The sequence below is a fragment of the Homarus americanus genome, unplaced genomic scaffold (assembly GCF_018991925.1).
Source record: "Homarus americanus isolate GMGI-L3 unplaced genomic scaffold, GMGI_Hamer_2.0 scaffold34921, whole genome shotgun sequence".
Taxonomy (NCBI): domain Eukaryota; kingdom Metazoa; phylum Arthropoda; class Malacostraca; order Decapoda; family Nephropidae; genus Homarus; species Homarus americanus.
In genome coordinates, this window is record NW_024741901.1 from 19,177,054 (window position 1) to 19,189,553 (window position 12,500).

The 12,500-nt window shown below is 41.5% G+C and overlaps 1 protein-coding gene across 1 annotated transcript in view; it reads left to right on the forward strand.

The window, feature by feature from the left end:
* LOC121876076 (cytochrome P450 315a1, mitochondrial-like) overlaps positions 1-12,500 on the forward strand; it is a 29,228-nt gene that overhangs the window by 985 nt on the left and 15,743 nt on the right. The window contains 2 exon segments of the mRNA XM_042380991.1: positions 1-1,860; positions 11,553-11,740. The exon segment at positions 1-1,860 is cut by the window's left edge and continues 985 nt beyond it. Of these exon segments, the coding sequence (XP_042236925.1) occupies positions 1,391-1,860; positions 11,553-11,740 (658 nt within the window). The 5' untranslated portion in view covers positions 1-1,390.

Sequence of the window (12,500 nt, forward strand, 5' to 3'; positions counted from 1 at the left end):
GGTTTATGTACACAGGTTTAGATATAAAGTACAGGTTTATGTACACAAGTTTAGGTATAAAGTACAGGTTTATGTACACAGGTTTAGGTATAAAGTACAGGTTTAAGTATAAAGTACAGGTTGATGTATAAAATACAGGTTTAAGTATACAGTACAGGTTGAGGTATAAGATACAGGTTTAGGTATAAAGTACTGGTTTAGGTATACAGTACAGGTTTAGGTATAAAGTACTGGTTTAGGTATACAGTACAGGTTTAGATATAAAGTAATGGTTTAGGTATAAAGTACAGGTTTATGTACCAAGGTCTTGGCGTAAATACAGGTTTAGGTACACAGGTTTAGGCATAAATACTGGTTTTGGTATACAGGTTCAGGCACACAGGTTTAGGTTTACATTTACAGGTTTATGTATATTAAAATAATATTCCCCTTTAAACTTGAGAACAGACATCTTAACTCTAAAACATATCTTATCCAAGTAATTAAGAAAGAATTGAATTAGGGGGAACTTATCATATCAACTTTGACATTCAGTTAAGTTTGAAGTTGATATACCCAGTCAGAGAAGTGAAGCAGCTCGTGTGTGTGAAGAAAGAGAGGCAGAAAGAAATTAACAATATATTCTGAAAAGTTTCTTAATGACAAATCGTAATTCACACAACAATTATATCACTGGGTTTCGTGTGGCTACTAAAGTGACTGAACATTAACGCCACGAGTAAGTTGACAGTGATACGAGCAGTGAGCTACGGGAAAGTATCTGCCTACTCTTTAATTACTCTCTTCGTACTCTCCCCTCCCACGATCATTGACGTTATAATGTTATTACTGTGCTTCAACTGCTGACAGATTTTAAGTGCGTAACAAGATTAGTAATTACACTAGTATATCAACAATTAAAAATTACGAGAGAGAGAGAGCTCTTTTACTCTGTGCATCCTCCATTCATACCGGTCTCTCTGCCTGGCGTACGATTCAAGCTCTCCCGGCATCGTGAATTGTCGTATTATTCAATAAAATTTTTAAGAGTTTCCTCTCGTGACTATATTTATAAATCAGTGCATTGAAGATATTTAAAAATTGCGACCTCTACTCTATAATTGAACATCACAGGGGCAGCGCGGTGTTGATTGGTTGGAGGTTGAAGATGTGGGCGGCTCTGTGGGTCAGGTCATTCTTATTAAAGCCAGGTTCGCGATCCACGAGCGTCAGTCTACAGTAGTTTGTTGACAGGGGAGGAGGTGCGCTTTTATAATAATACAGCACATGACTCTGAACATGACATTCAGTTGTATTCCGTCCTAACTTTGAGACACGAAGGGACTGACATCGTCACAATAATCACCAAGTGAACACTTCTGCTAATACAGTACACTGGAACACCACCGTGATGGCTGGTGTCGTCCCCAAGGTACTTCGGCGTCACCTGCGCCGAGTCAACTCCCAAATGAAGGCGGCGCAGCGGAGGAGCAGAGCCACACTCGCCACCACGCTGGAGGACCTTAAACCTCCCGTAGAGACCACTACATCTGTTCTGCCACAACCCTCCCTTACCTCAAGTAAACCCAAGACCTACGACGAGCTGCCAACTCCCAAAGGCTACCCTCTCCTGGGCACCCTGCCGGAGTTCCTGGCTGCTGGCGGTGTCCAGCTGTATCACAAGTACATCTCTCAGCGGCACCGGGAGCTGGGAAGCGTCTTCAAGGAAAATCTAGCGGGATCTGAGATGGTGTTCGTGTCAGACCCCGCCGACGTCAGGCAGGTGTTCGCCGCAGAAGGAGCGTTTCCGCGACATTTCATCCCCGAGGCGTGGCTCCTGTACAACCAAGACCGGCAGGTCAGCAGGGGGCTCTTCTTCATGTGAGTGTGTGTGTGTTTGTTGTAGTAGTAAAGCACTTTAGTTACTGAGGTCAAACACTGGTTGTCAACAATAACCATTATAGTCAACAAACATTAGTATAAAGGCTCATACACTAGTATTCAACAACAAACATTAGTATAAAGGCTCACACACTAGTATTCAACAGCAAACATTAGTATAAAGGCTCACACACTAGTATTCAACAACAAACATTAGTATAAAGGCTCATACACTAGTATTCAACAACAAACATTAGTATAAAGACTCACACACTAGTATTCAACAGCAAACATTAGTATAAAGGCTCATACACTAGTATTCAACAACAAACATTAGTATAAAGGCTCACACACTAGTATTCAACAACAAACATTAGTATAAAGGCTCACACACTAGTATCAACAACAAACATTAGTATAAAGGCTCACACACTAGTATTCAACAACAAACATTAGTATAAAGGCTCATACACTAGTATTCAACAACAAACATTAGTATAAAGGCTCACACACTAGTATTCAACAACACATTAGTATAAGGGCTCACACACAGTATTCAACAACAAACATTAGTATAAAGGCTCATACACTAGTATTCAACAGCAAACATTAGTATAAAGGCTCACACACTAGTATTCAACAACAAACATTAGTATAAAGGCTCACACACTAGTATTCAACAACAAACATTAGTATAAAGGCTCATACACTAGTATTCAACAGCAAACATTAGTATAAAGGCTCATAGTATTCAACAACAAACATTAGTATAAAGGCTCACACACTAGTATTCAACAACAAACATTAGTATAAAGGCTCATACACTAGTATTCAACAACAAACATTAGTATAAAGGCTCACACACTAGTATTCAACAACAAACATTAGTATAAAGGCTCACACACTAGTATTCAACAGCAAACATTAGTATAAAGGCTCATACACTAGTATTCAACAGCAAACATTAGTATAAAGGCTCATACACTAGTATTCAACAACAAACATTAGTATAAAGGCTCACACACTAGTATTCAACAACAAACATTAGTATAAAGGCTCACACACTAGTATTCAACAACAAACACTGGTGTACCAGTTACCATGACCCAGCACTTGTCATTCAGGACTCTCACTTATCATCAGGATAATGTATAAGTGTTAAGGGTTCAGCGTTTAGTATATGACCAACATTAATCACTCGGATAATTTCATTTGGTCATTTTGAACTAGGCACTGTTTACTCAAGGCACCACTCACCAGCTGCCAGGAACTAGTGAAAGTGGGTCCCATAGGCCTAACCCACAAGAGGCAGACATGGTCAGTGGAAACAGCAGTGTGTATATAAAGCCTCAGTGTTTAAGGAAGCAGTGTAGTCGTCAGCAGTGAACTCGGCCGTCTTTACTTCCTCAACTGTAAAATTAGATACCCGTTCATAGCTACGTGAACTGGGGCTGTATTAGGCGCGAACTAACTACCCTTATGGACAGGAACCGAGTTATGTATTTCCTCAACCGCCACCACCCAAACATTAATAACTAACAGCATATATTAGAGTCTAGTACCTGAGCAGGTACTAACTCCAATAAATGTGAACAAAATAATAGTAGTCGACATCAACCAAACATTATTAAGATCACACCGCTGTTTACGAGTCATCTGGCCCATATAGTTCTTTGTATTAACAGTCATTTTTCCACTAAAAGCCACAGTCAACCCCCAGGGAGTGTCTGGTTCTTGTGTGTTATTGTTTGTTAGTCAACTGGGTGACTTCTCGCCAGTTGCCTTGTATCACAGTGTCCATGTAATGTTTCCCGAGAGTCGTGTGTGTGTGTGTGTTAACTCAGATATTTCAAAAGATGTGTTAACCCAGAGCCATCAACATGGAGGAACTCGCCCTACCGCCACTCACGTAACCATCTCCCGCGACTCGTGACAGTAACGGGAACTTGTGAACCGCTGCAGATGGTTCCCTGAGATGAGGTGTTGCGGAGCTTCAAGTTCACTAATAATAATGCGTGTATCTGTGTGCGTGTGTTAATGTTAGAATTGCGGTCGATCACACGTTTGATGGCGATAGTTCAACCCTTAACACGATTGTTTAACCCTTTGAAAGCCCCGCAGTTCTGCTTCGCCAGTGGGATGTGTCAAAGAGTTACTTGGTTAATTGATCTTCAAAGGAGATCTATCAAGCCATAGTGGCGGCACTCCGACACCTCCCCTACCAAGAGATATAGAGCGTGGATACTTGCCCAGTTTACACTACAGAAAAGAAAGAGAAAATTTAATAAACGTTATTAAGCATCTAAAGGCCATTACTCAGTTAAATAAACATACTGTACCTGTAGATAATGGATGGCTGATCCACTAGTCGTTTTAGCCTTAAGTTTAAGAAGCCATCACTACAGAAACATGTCAAGAGCAAACTTCTATGGAGTAAGAGCTGTGAACTCTTGAATAACTTGGCTGAGAATGTTACGACAACACCATGTATAAGCTCATTTAAAACCAGATTTGACCAACACCTTACAGTCGGGGTCAAAAGTCTTGAACACTTAGCAATATCTGAGTTATACATATATGATTGGGATATACTAATAACACTACTTGTCATCACATATTATGACTGAACCACAAAATGGGATAAAACTCTCCTTAATACCCAAGATCTTCGGGTACTTACATGCCAAATACTGTCAAGTGTTCAAGACTTTTAACCCCGATTGTACATTCAAGAGTCCGTACATGATACTTAGTAACTTGTGGAACTTAAATACATATGAACACCAATGGCGGTGCCCTTAACATATACTGTATATGGCGAGACATGAATGTTATATATTAACTAGAGGGAATATAATCTCTTAACTGTGGTCTACAGGGAGGCCACTTTTAGTACCTGGTATTTTATTTGGCTAAAGCAAGATGATTTATCTAGCACAGTGAGGATTCCGTACACGAGTGGGTAGCATATTCTCTCTCTCTCTCTCTCTCTCTCTCTCTCTCTCTCTCTCTCTCTCTCTCGACTTTGGAATATTGGAACATGTTATGTGCCAAAATTATATGTTGTTGAAGTAAAACTTTTAAAAGTAATTCACGGTATATTTTTACCTCCAATAACTACCAACAACCACCACTTAACTACCAACAACCACCACTAACTACCAGCAACTACCACTAACTACCAACAACCACCACTAACTACCAACAACCACCACTAACTACCAACAACCACCACTAACTACCAACAACCACCACTAACTACCAACAACCACCACTAACTACCAACAACCACCACTAACTACCAACAACCACAGTGTACACGAGAAGAGTTATTTATAACTTATGTTGTCATGACCTTGGCTCAGGGGGTCACTGTCTGGGTAATTATGTGTCGTGTGTGACTATCATATAGGGTGTGTGTGTCTAAGAGTGTGTTACATGGTGTGTCTAAGAGTGTCATAGTGTGTCACATAGTGTTTGTAAGAGTGTGTCACACAGTGCGTCTAAGAGTGTGTCACACAGTGCGTCTAACAGTGTGTCACACAGTGCGTCTAAGAGTGTGTCACATAGTGCGTCTAAGAGTGTGTCTATGAATGAGATAGTGTGTCACACAGTGTATGTAGGAGTGTGTCACATACCTGTAGGGTGTCTAAGAGTTCGCAACATACAGGGTGTGTGAGGGGAGTGTGACAGAGAGAGAGAAAGAGAGGAGGGGCGAGACGGGAGGGAAGAGGGAGCGGTATAGTAGACAGGAGAGGATAAGGGAGAGAAAGGGGGAGTGGTATAGTAGACAGGAGAGGATAAGGGAGAGAAAGAGGGAGCGGTATAGTAGACAGGAGAGGATAAGGGAGAGAAAGGGGGAGTGGTATAGTAGACAGGAGAGGATAAGGGAGAGAAAGGGGGATAAAAAGAGAATCAGGAGAAAAAGAAGAGAGGTGAGGGGAGTGACCTTCAACACTAAACTAGCGTTAGTATCGCGTTACTGTAGTGGCTCTTCTGCCTCGGGATAATAATAACATATGGCCGGATGATGATAATGATGAAGCAGCCAGGAGGATAATGAGAACAACATGATGACAATGAGGTACTGTGGTGATGGTGAGGCGTTCTGAGCTCTCGCCATTACCCTGTATAATGATCAGTATTCATGATTTAACTGTTGCTTCCTTACTCATACAGGATTACCCATTCAGAGGCCATGCAACCGAGTCAATGCACCCTCGTGTAAAGGGAATATTAAGCGTTGAACTTAATACCTCGCCCCTCCCCCCAGATCATCTGTAGAATAGACACCCCAGCCTATATCACCTGAAGATTAGACAACCCAGCTTATTTTACCTGAAGATTAGACACCCCAGCTTATTTTACCTGAAGATTAGACACCCAGCTTATTTTACATTAAGATTAGACACCAGCTTATTTTACCTGAAGAGTAGACACCCCAAACTCTAAGATGAGTGACTAAAAGACACCAACGAGGACTAACGACTATAAACTGCTTAATTACAGTACTTGTGAATGACCTCAGACAATTCAGCTATTTGCAAATTGTGTTAAGTAACCCCCCCTCTCTCCACCCCCCCCTTCTCTCTCCTCTCCTCCCCGCCTCTCCCTCCCCCTTTCCCCTCCCTATCGCCTCTTCTTCCCCTCCCTATCTCCCCTTCTCCCCCTCGCTATCATAGGCATAAAAGGAGAGAAACGGATAGATAGATAGACAAACATAAATAGATGGATGTAGAGAGACAAGCACAGACAGACAGACAGACATCAAGAGAGAGAAAGGGGAGATAAATAAAGAAAATGAAAGCGAGAAAAATAGAAAGAGACAGAGATCGAAAAAAATGAAATAGAGAGAGAGAGAGAGTTTCCTTGGACGCTATACTGAAGGTTGAAGACTGCTCAAGGGGTCACGTTAAGGTTTGTGACGTCTCTCCCCCTCTCTCTCACCTTCTTCTCTTGACTTCCTCTTACACACCTGTTGACGTGTGTGTGTGTGTGTTCTTCATCGACTATTTCATATAAAAAAATAATAATCATCCATCGCCCATTATATTAGTGAAAAATTCATCAATAGAATAATTAATTTTCTCATTACATTATTCAATCAATTAATCACAACCAATACATTCTTTCCCATCGTGTTTTTTTTTTTTTGTGATTCTCTCAGTTCAAATTCTCGCTTGAAAGGTAAATTGGGTAAAAATCAGACATTTATTATTCAACAAAAGTGATTCGTGGTTTCAGTACTTCAGCTAAAATTATGAAAACGCAAAGAAATTCCCAATGGATGGAAATTTGTGGCGGTAAATAGGTTTTTACACCGTGTTAAGCATACGGCGACTTCCTCTCCCCGTTTCTTATAGACACCCCTCGAAACTTGTGTCATTTTCTTTCATATTGAGCGTTGCCGATGGCCTTCATATCTTCTCTATCTCTTTTCTCTCTTATTTATTTTTTTCCCTGCCTTTCTTCTTGCTTTATTTCTTCTTCTTCTTCCATACGTATTTTACTCGCACTCGTTTCTTATTAGTTCATAACACTTGTCATTAATATTTCTTTGTTTGTATCTATCTAATTCATGATGTTTAGTTTTAGTTTAACAAATTTATTGACAAAGCTTGGAGTACGGTTTGCCTATTCTGAGTAAGTCAGTCAGGTCTTGACACTGAGGGTGGTATCACTTCTCACTGCCACGCACGACAGAGGTTCATACACAAAGAAATAGATCTTAGTCATTAACAGGTTAGATTCATGTGGGTGATGTCACTGTTCACTGCCATGCAGGACAGAGGTTCGTACACAAAAAATACATCAAATTCATTCGCAGTATATATAAGTCATGATGATATTTTCATTTCGTCTTTCTTATCCTCCTCATCTCGTCTCTGCTCCCTCTCTTTTCTACACACACTCTCTCTCTTTTCCTCACCCTCCCCTGTTGTTAGCTGTCAGTGTTTACGCCTGCTTGACACTTGATGCTCACCACAAGTCTCTCTCTCGTTCTCTCATACGTGTGTACACTAACTAAACAATTATTCGGCACCCTTACGGCGTGATACAATATGACACGGGTGCTGAATAATTTTTTAGTGGGTGTACATGTGCGTGTGTGTGTGTGTGTGTATGTGTGTGCTAAAGAGAGACTAATAATAAACAGATCATATAATAAGTGTTTACAGTGATGGTGGTGGTGGTCACACACGCCATAACACTGTATTTTACAAACAACTTTAATTTACGGGTATTTATAAGCGTTCGAGATTACTTGAACTTAATGTAAAATTTCGTAACACAAGCAAAATTGATATAATCTAACCTAACGTAACCTAATCTAACCTAACCTAACATAACACAACATAACATAACACAAACTCATCCCTCCAGGTAACGTTAGGATCATCAAGTAAAATGGGGTGCCTAATCCTCATGCGATCCAATTGTAGAATCTATTGAATTCAATATGGACTAATTTTTCTCTTGATATATTAGAACTTAAGAACAAAAGTATAGATTACAGAATTCCACATCTCAAACTGGATCTCCTGAAGAATAGAATACGGGATCAGGTGAATACATACGGTAAAGTTCATTGTTGTTGTTGTTTGCGTGAGGGAATCCGGAAGCAGTGCGCATGTCGACATTCACTTGCCCTTGACTCTAGACTAGAGTGTCAGGGCGAAAGTTAAGTCGAGTAACGTCGTCAGGTGCGGCCGCTAATATTGATTAGCTAACGGTTTAAATGACCTCACTACGCAGTGTATGATGTAACCGGCTCTATTTAATTATCGCATTCTCAAGTGTGTCGTGGTTGATGTACTGTAGATGTTGAATGTGTGTGTGTGTGTGTGAAAACTGATTGCATGGTATGTTCCCAAATGTATATACTATATACTGGTATAGGTGTGACTTGTGGATAATACGGTGTGCTCATATATACTAGACAGTTTAGGAAGACCGGAGGCAGTAATTGGGCAGGTAGGCCTCAAGGGAGAGTCAGAGAGAGAGTCGTGGCGATAATACTGCAGTATATACAAACCTCACTATCAGCTGACGTCTCGTTACTGCCAACACACAGTTATTGTCATCAGTTGTTTTAATTCAAGGCGTGAGAAGGAACTTGAGGGACTGAGTCGAGAGAAAAGAGAAAAAACATACACAGTTGGTTACCTTCCAGAGATCACCTGATGCTACCTTGACAAAATTACACACCTGGGGCTTTAATTACCACTGAAAAAAAAAATCTTACTTTCCTCATCCACTTTATAGTTTTATTTTCTTCCCTCTTCCGGGTTTGACAATGAGGACACTGTCGACCTTCTCATCCCTGCATGTCCGTGTGCTTTCTGTGAACGTCATAACTCATATAACAGGTGGACGGATTCCCTTGAAACTTGTTGTCGAGGGGTGTTGGTCCTCTTGAGAGCTCGGGCGTGCTTGATCCGATTAATTATCTGAACAAAGGGATTAAAGGTGTTCAATGATTTACCGTGTGTTTGACTTCCCGTAACGCGTAAGTGTGGGGGCTCCATTTGTCGATTATTATTAGTATTATTATTAGTATTATTATTATTATTATTATTATTATTATTATTATTATTATTATGATTATTATTATTGACTCCTTTTATCGGCTATAAAAAATATGATATGTAACTGTTTTTATGAGAGCAGACTTATTGTGCAACACTACTTGTGATTTTACACACACAGACACACACACACACACACACACAGACACACACACAGACACACACACACACACAGCGTCAACAATTCTGCTCCCAACTATACCGCCCTTCAGGATTTATTGAACAGTCTCCAAAACTGGGCCGCCAACAACCATGTCACCATCAACCATACCAAGACCATGGTTATGCACATCAACCTCTCCTCCGACATTGTCCCACCTCCTTCCATTACTCTAGGTCCGAACACACTCCAGGTTGTAGATTCCACGAAGCTCCTCGGCGTCACCATAGACAACAAACTAAATTGGAAACCACACGTCAGTGAAGTCATCAAATCCTCCAGTTTCCGTCTCCACCTCCTCCGCCGACTCAAGTCCCTCGGAGTTCCTGCACACGAGCTCCTCAGTGTTTACACAACATTCATACTTCCCAAGCTCACCTATGCCTCCCCCACCTGGTCTTCCTCCCTAAATGCCACACAACGTAAACACCTAGAAAAAGTGCAAAAGAGGGCATGCAAGATTATTCTCTCCCCTTCCTACTCCACATATCAAGAAGCGCTCAACACACTGACCCTTTCGACTCTCACTGACCATCACCACGACCTCATCTGCAAATTTGGTAAGAAGCTTCTACACCATCCCCGACACCGGCTCCTACTACCACCTGAGATCCCTTGTCCGAGAATTGCTGTTCGACACCACAACCGCATCCAGCCCATACGTGCACGAACTGATCGCTATAAGAACAGCCCAGTCCCAACCATTGTAAAAATTATCAATAACTTGTAATAAATCAGTGTATTCACTCCCAGTAAACACTGCTCCTTACACTGTCACTATGTTGAAATGAACTGTAGTTTGAGCTTTTCCACATCTAGTTATTATATGTCTTATTTGTGTCACTTATGTTAATTGTATATTATTTGTAATTCGTAACCCATTCCCCAAATATGTAACTGTATATTTTCAGCCTTCTGGCTGCTAAGCTCTTTCAATAAACCGTTAATTATTATTATTATTATTATTATTATTATTATTACACGCAGACACACACACACACACAGACACACACACACACAGACACACACACATAGACACACACACACACACACACAGACACACATACACACAGACACACACAGGCACACACACAGACAGACACACACACACACAGACACACACACACACAGACACACACACACAGACACACACACACAGACACACACACACAGACACACACACACAGACAACACACACACACACAGACACAGACACACACAGACACAGACACACACACACACACAGACACACACACACACAGACACACACACAGACAGACACACACAGACACACACACACACACACCACACACACACACACATACACACAGACACACACAGAGACACACACACACACACACACACACACACACACACACATACACACACACACACACACACACACACACACACACACTTTCTTACTGAATGATCTGGTCAGACGGTTGTGTACCCAAACCAGACACCTCCTGTTATTACATAAACATCGTGTTACGTTCTGACGGGTGGACGGACGGACGGACGGACGGACGGGCGATTATGCAGGAAAGCGGGCGAACAGACGCACAAAGTCCTCATCAGCATTATCCATACGCTTCACTAAACGTTCGGCGGGGAATAAACAAAAACGATAAATTTTGTTTCTAAATATAAGATTTATTTAAATTTTATCATTATATATATTTTTTCTTAAATCTTCACTTAAAATAAACATCATCTTGAGTCTGTTTGTTTGTTTGTGATGGTAAACTGGAAACCCCGACAAAGGTTTCCAGACCAAGTAAACCTCATTATCCCGGCGTCTTCATCTTGAGTTATTTTATTCATCAAGTATTCTCACTTTATGCTAGATTACTTTACTTCTGTAGTGTGTGTGTGTGTGTGTGTGTGTGTGTGTTATACCATCATACATGTTTGACATCACCGTGCCCCGTGTGTTGCAGGGAGGGTGAGGAGTGGAAGGAGAACCGTCGTGTGCTGAACCGCCGTCTCCTCCGCCCCAGCTCCGTGACACCCCACCACCCGGGCTTCTCACAGGTCGCTGATGCCCTGGTGGACCGCTGGACCTCTCAGTTCTCGGGCATCGCTGTCCCCAACCTGGAGCGAGAATTGTACCGCTGGGCCATTGAATGTAAGTTTCCACGAGGCTGTGTTGACAATTTATTTTTATACATACAGTACATGTAGGCATTCATTATGGATTATAAACCTAACCTAACCTAACCACTAAGATTGGGGGCGCGTGTTCTAACAGGCCCCCAGCTTAACTTGTGTGCCCAAGCTTAATAGACTCCAATCGTTAAACAAATTATGCCAAATTAGATTTAGGCTTACTTGGATTGAGGGCTATTACGAGCGAGGCCTATTGGTGTGTGTGTGTGTGTGTGTGTGTGTGTGGGTGATGCTGAGGGCTAACGAAGACGTGTAAGAGATTCTTCAGTTGCTCCCTCGATTCTCCTTCATATCCTTTTCCCTTCCTTTCATCCTCCCACTCCCCCTTCTCTTTTTCTCCTCCACTCTTACTTTGTTCTTCCCCCCATCCTCCCTCTCTCTCTCTCCGTCCTCACAATAAAACAGTTCACTCTTCCTTTCACTGTGTGGCGGGGTTGATGACGTGAGCCACACTGTCTCCCGCTCACACATTCTCTCCCTTAGTTTCACCTCGTAACAGGTGTTTTGTGCACGTATTTAATTAACGTAGAGTCTTGTTGTAATTTTTATATTATTCTTTGACGTTCCTTCAGTGTTTTATCTTAAGTTAGTCACATTCTTACATCTTCAGTCACGAGCAATATTCGTCTTACAATTTCTTAGAATCTGGTGTTGGAGGTGGAGAGATTCATGCCTCTGATCTTTCTCATAAATGGAGATGTAAGGACGCATCTCCCCGC